Source organism: Zingiber officinale, chromosome 11B, assembly GCF_018446385.1.
Source record: "Zingiber officinale cultivar Zhangliang chromosome 11B, Zo_v1.1, whole genome shotgun sequence".
Lineage (NCBI taxonomy): Eukaryota > Viridiplantae > Streptophyta > Magnoliopsida > Zingiberales > Zingiberaceae > Zingiber > Zingiber officinale.
Window position 1 is genome coordinate 6,609,272 of NC_056007.1, and position 3,490 is coordinate 6,612,761.

The window sequence follows — 3,490 nt, forward strand, 5'->3', positions numbered from 1 at the left end:
CTATCTAGATACAGCTTTTTATCAAACTCAATAGATACATTTTTAAAATATCTAAATCACATATCGTAATTTTAAAATTACTAAATCATATATTCACCTTCTATTTTACCCTCATCCTAAAATCAATTTGATTGGGAAAAAAAATCAGTTGATTTCTTTTTGTGTGTTTAAAAAAATTAGCCGATTTTAAACAAAACTGGCTAATAGACCTAGAGACGAAAAATTAATTTGTGTTTAAAAAACCACTGTTTTCAATATATTCGGTCCAATTGATATTTGATAGCATTTTTATAATGAAAAGAACTAAACGAACACATAGAAACTGATTTCATGTCATTTCAAGGTCTTTAGGTCCATCAACCAATTTCGAGAGAAACCAGCTGATGGACCTAGAGATCTCGAAATAACATGAAATTAGTTCCTATATATTCATCTAGTTCTCCTTATTGTAAAAATGCTATCAAACATCAATTTAACTTAATATATTGAGAGCAATGACTTTTTAATATGAATGTATCTAAAAAATTAATTCATATTTAAAAAATCATTGCTCTTAATATATTATGTTAAATTGATATTTGAAGGTATGAATATAATCATAAGAACTAGAAAAACTTATAAAATTTAGTTTCTTATCATTCCAAAATCTCTTGGTCCATCAACAAACAGATTTTAGCCGAATAAACCTACATTAATTTAACTATAGTTTAAAAAAAAAAATCATTGTTCCAAATATATTGCGTCAAATTGATATGTGATAATATTTTTACAACCAAGAAAACTAGATGAACACATAGGAACTGGTTTCATGTTAATTCAAGGTTTTTAAGTCCATCAGCTAATTTTTGAACCTAGAGATCTCAGAAAAATATGAAATTAGTTCTTATGTGTTCATCTAACTCTTCTGATTATTAAAATGCTATTAAATATCAATTTGACTAAATATATTTAGAGCAATGATTTTTTTAACATGATGTATCTGTAAAATTAATTCATGTTCAAAAAATTACTACTCTTGATATATTGTGCCAAATTGATATTTAATAGTATTTTAATAATCAGAAGAATTAGATGAACATATAAGAACTAATTTCATATCATTTTGGGTCTCTAAATCCATCAGTCAATTTTAATCGAAATCGATTGATAAATTTTTCAAATAGAATGAAATCGATTAGACTGGAAAAAAAAAATCAGTCGACTGATTTATTTTCCAGTCGAATTGATTTGAGGACGAGTGTAAAACAGAAAGTAAGTACATGATTTAATAATTTTGAAACTTGATGCGTATTTAAATATTTTATAAATTTATCCACTAAGTTTGGTAAAAAGTTGATTGAAGGGCGCTCGACATCGCTCGCTGGCTGCCCTTCCGCCATGGTTGCTAACTGCACAAGCCTCGAAGGTTTTGTGACTCAGTGTTGGTGTGTGGGCGAGATCAGTCGTGTTATCCCGTCTCGTAACGTTAACTTGATCCTTATCCAACATGGCTCATGATGCTTTGGGTGCTTGACCAAACCACCACGAGCCCTATAATTGGATACAGCTTGTGACAGTTCATACCGAGTCAATTTGACCTCTTATCTAAATTGATCGATTAGAGTATTCACATGTGTGATACATGAATACTTAAAAGAATAAATAAGAAAATCAAAGTTCAAATCCCTATAAAAATAAATATTATTGAGGCCAGTCCTCTAACGTGCATAAGTTGTACTTAGAATTATTAAAAAAAAACAATCAGGAGGAAAGACCATTTACTATGTATGAGAAGTTAATATTAAATAATTTTTATTTTTTTTTCAAAAGAATAGAGGATCATAGTTTCTCTTCTTATTTTCCTTTTAGAAAGATTGATTATTTTTCTTTTCGTCAGATAATTATTATTCTATCAGGTATCACACTAGACACGGCTTGACTATATTTAAGTTTGTTGGCATTGTCTAGCCATGCCCCATGCTAAGGCGCCGAGTGCTTCAAGGGTTTTTTTTTTTTTTTTTTGATATTTTATCCAAATTACTATATATAAATTGGGTCATATAAACATCATCATTATAACTTTAAACCTAATTCTAATAGAGGGTTCTTTGCCGTTTCGTCCAGTATGCATATTGCTTAACCACGAGAAAAACTTCTAAGCATAAATCAAAATTTATTAATTCAGAAAAAATAAAATTTAGTGACTTTTATGAAACATATATAATTGAAACAAATACAATACACTAATTTTCCTTTTTAACAATAGCCGTTAGCAATACTATACAAAATACAGACAGACATTAATCTACTTAACATTCTGAAGCAGCTGCACCGCTTCCTCCATCAGACACCAGCACTAGCACTAGCAGCAGCACCACCAGCACTAGCACTACCACTTGATCGACGACGACTTGCCTTGATCTCTTCAAGGATGACTATCAACGACACGATGAAGGCGAAATCCTGGTTCGGATTCACTGTTATCTCTAATTTGTCCCTGGCAAAAAATGCAGTCTCGCGATGCATCTGCAATATTAATTAATTAATTAATTAATACCTATATATATATATATATATATATATATATATATATATATATATATATATATATATATATATATATATATAAAAGAAAAACAGAGAAAGAAAAGAAAGCTTGAATTTGTGTATTTTTGTGCTTAATTACTTGGGCTATGATTTCATCGGTTTGGCCAATACAAATGGTGCATTTCTTGCTTCGTGAAATTATCTTAAAGTCACCGGGGGAAGCTTCGTCCGTGTTGGCGGCCAAGAACACATCAAAGTTGTCCTTCCACTGGAATACCTTGGGCTTTCGCACGCTGAACAGCAAGTCGTTCGGGCTGGTGCTGTCTCCTCTGTATACTCTCCATGCTTCGTGCCAACTAGATGCCTAAAATTAACAAGAACCATTAAGCGCGAGTATAATTTTAAGGGAAAGATCATTTTTTGATGATGAAACCTTATGCCTACTTTCGGTTTCATGGTTAGAAGAGGGTTTTTGCCGGCGGCGTCGAGGAGGAGGCGGCGGCTGCTGAAGGAGACGCCCTTCACCATGAACACCACGTCTCCGTTGGTGTCCTTGACCTTGTAAAGGTCGTTCGGGGTGAACAAACCCCCAGTGGTGGCGAGCGTTAAATTGACGGCGTACGGGACGGTGAACTGCCGGGCGGCCACTAGCTCGGCAGGCGAAACATGATTCGCCGTCTTCTTCCCATCCGCCATGGCTAGCTGCTAGCTGCTGCACAAGCCTCTCTGAAGATTTTGTGATTCAGTATTCTGTTGCGTTGGTCCAATCTTGTTGAATAAATATCTCACGTTCCTTGGGCAGGAAGAAGTCAAAGTCAGCGTGGGTTTTTTGAAAATTCAATTGCGCGTTCGTTCGTCGTATCTTCTGGTTTGCGTACTGCGGCAGGAGAGCTTGAGTCGATTGCGGGTTCTGGAGACATCTGGTGGTTGTGCCTAACTTGATTATCACAAGTGTCATGTCGGC

General features: G+C 34.1%; 1 protein-coding gene across 1 annotated transcript; it reads right to left on the minus strand.

Annotated features, from left to right (window-relative positions):
- Window positions 1-2,045: 2,045 nt before the first annotated feature.
- LOC122034513 (protein LURP-one-related 10-like) lies at window positions 2,046-3,290 on the minus strand. Its single transcript, XM_042593794.1, has 3 exons — window positions 2,971-3,290; window positions 2,666-2,890; window positions 2,046-2,505 (listed from the first exon to the last, which is right to left on the minus strand). Exons 1-3 carry the CDS (start codon window positions 3,220-3,222, stop codon window positions 2,323-2,325), a joined length of 660 nt encoding a protein of 219 aa, XP_042449728.1. The 5' UTR covers window positions 3,223-3,290; the 3' UTR covers window positions 2,046-2,322.
- Window positions 3,291-3,490: the final 200 nt, after the last annotated feature.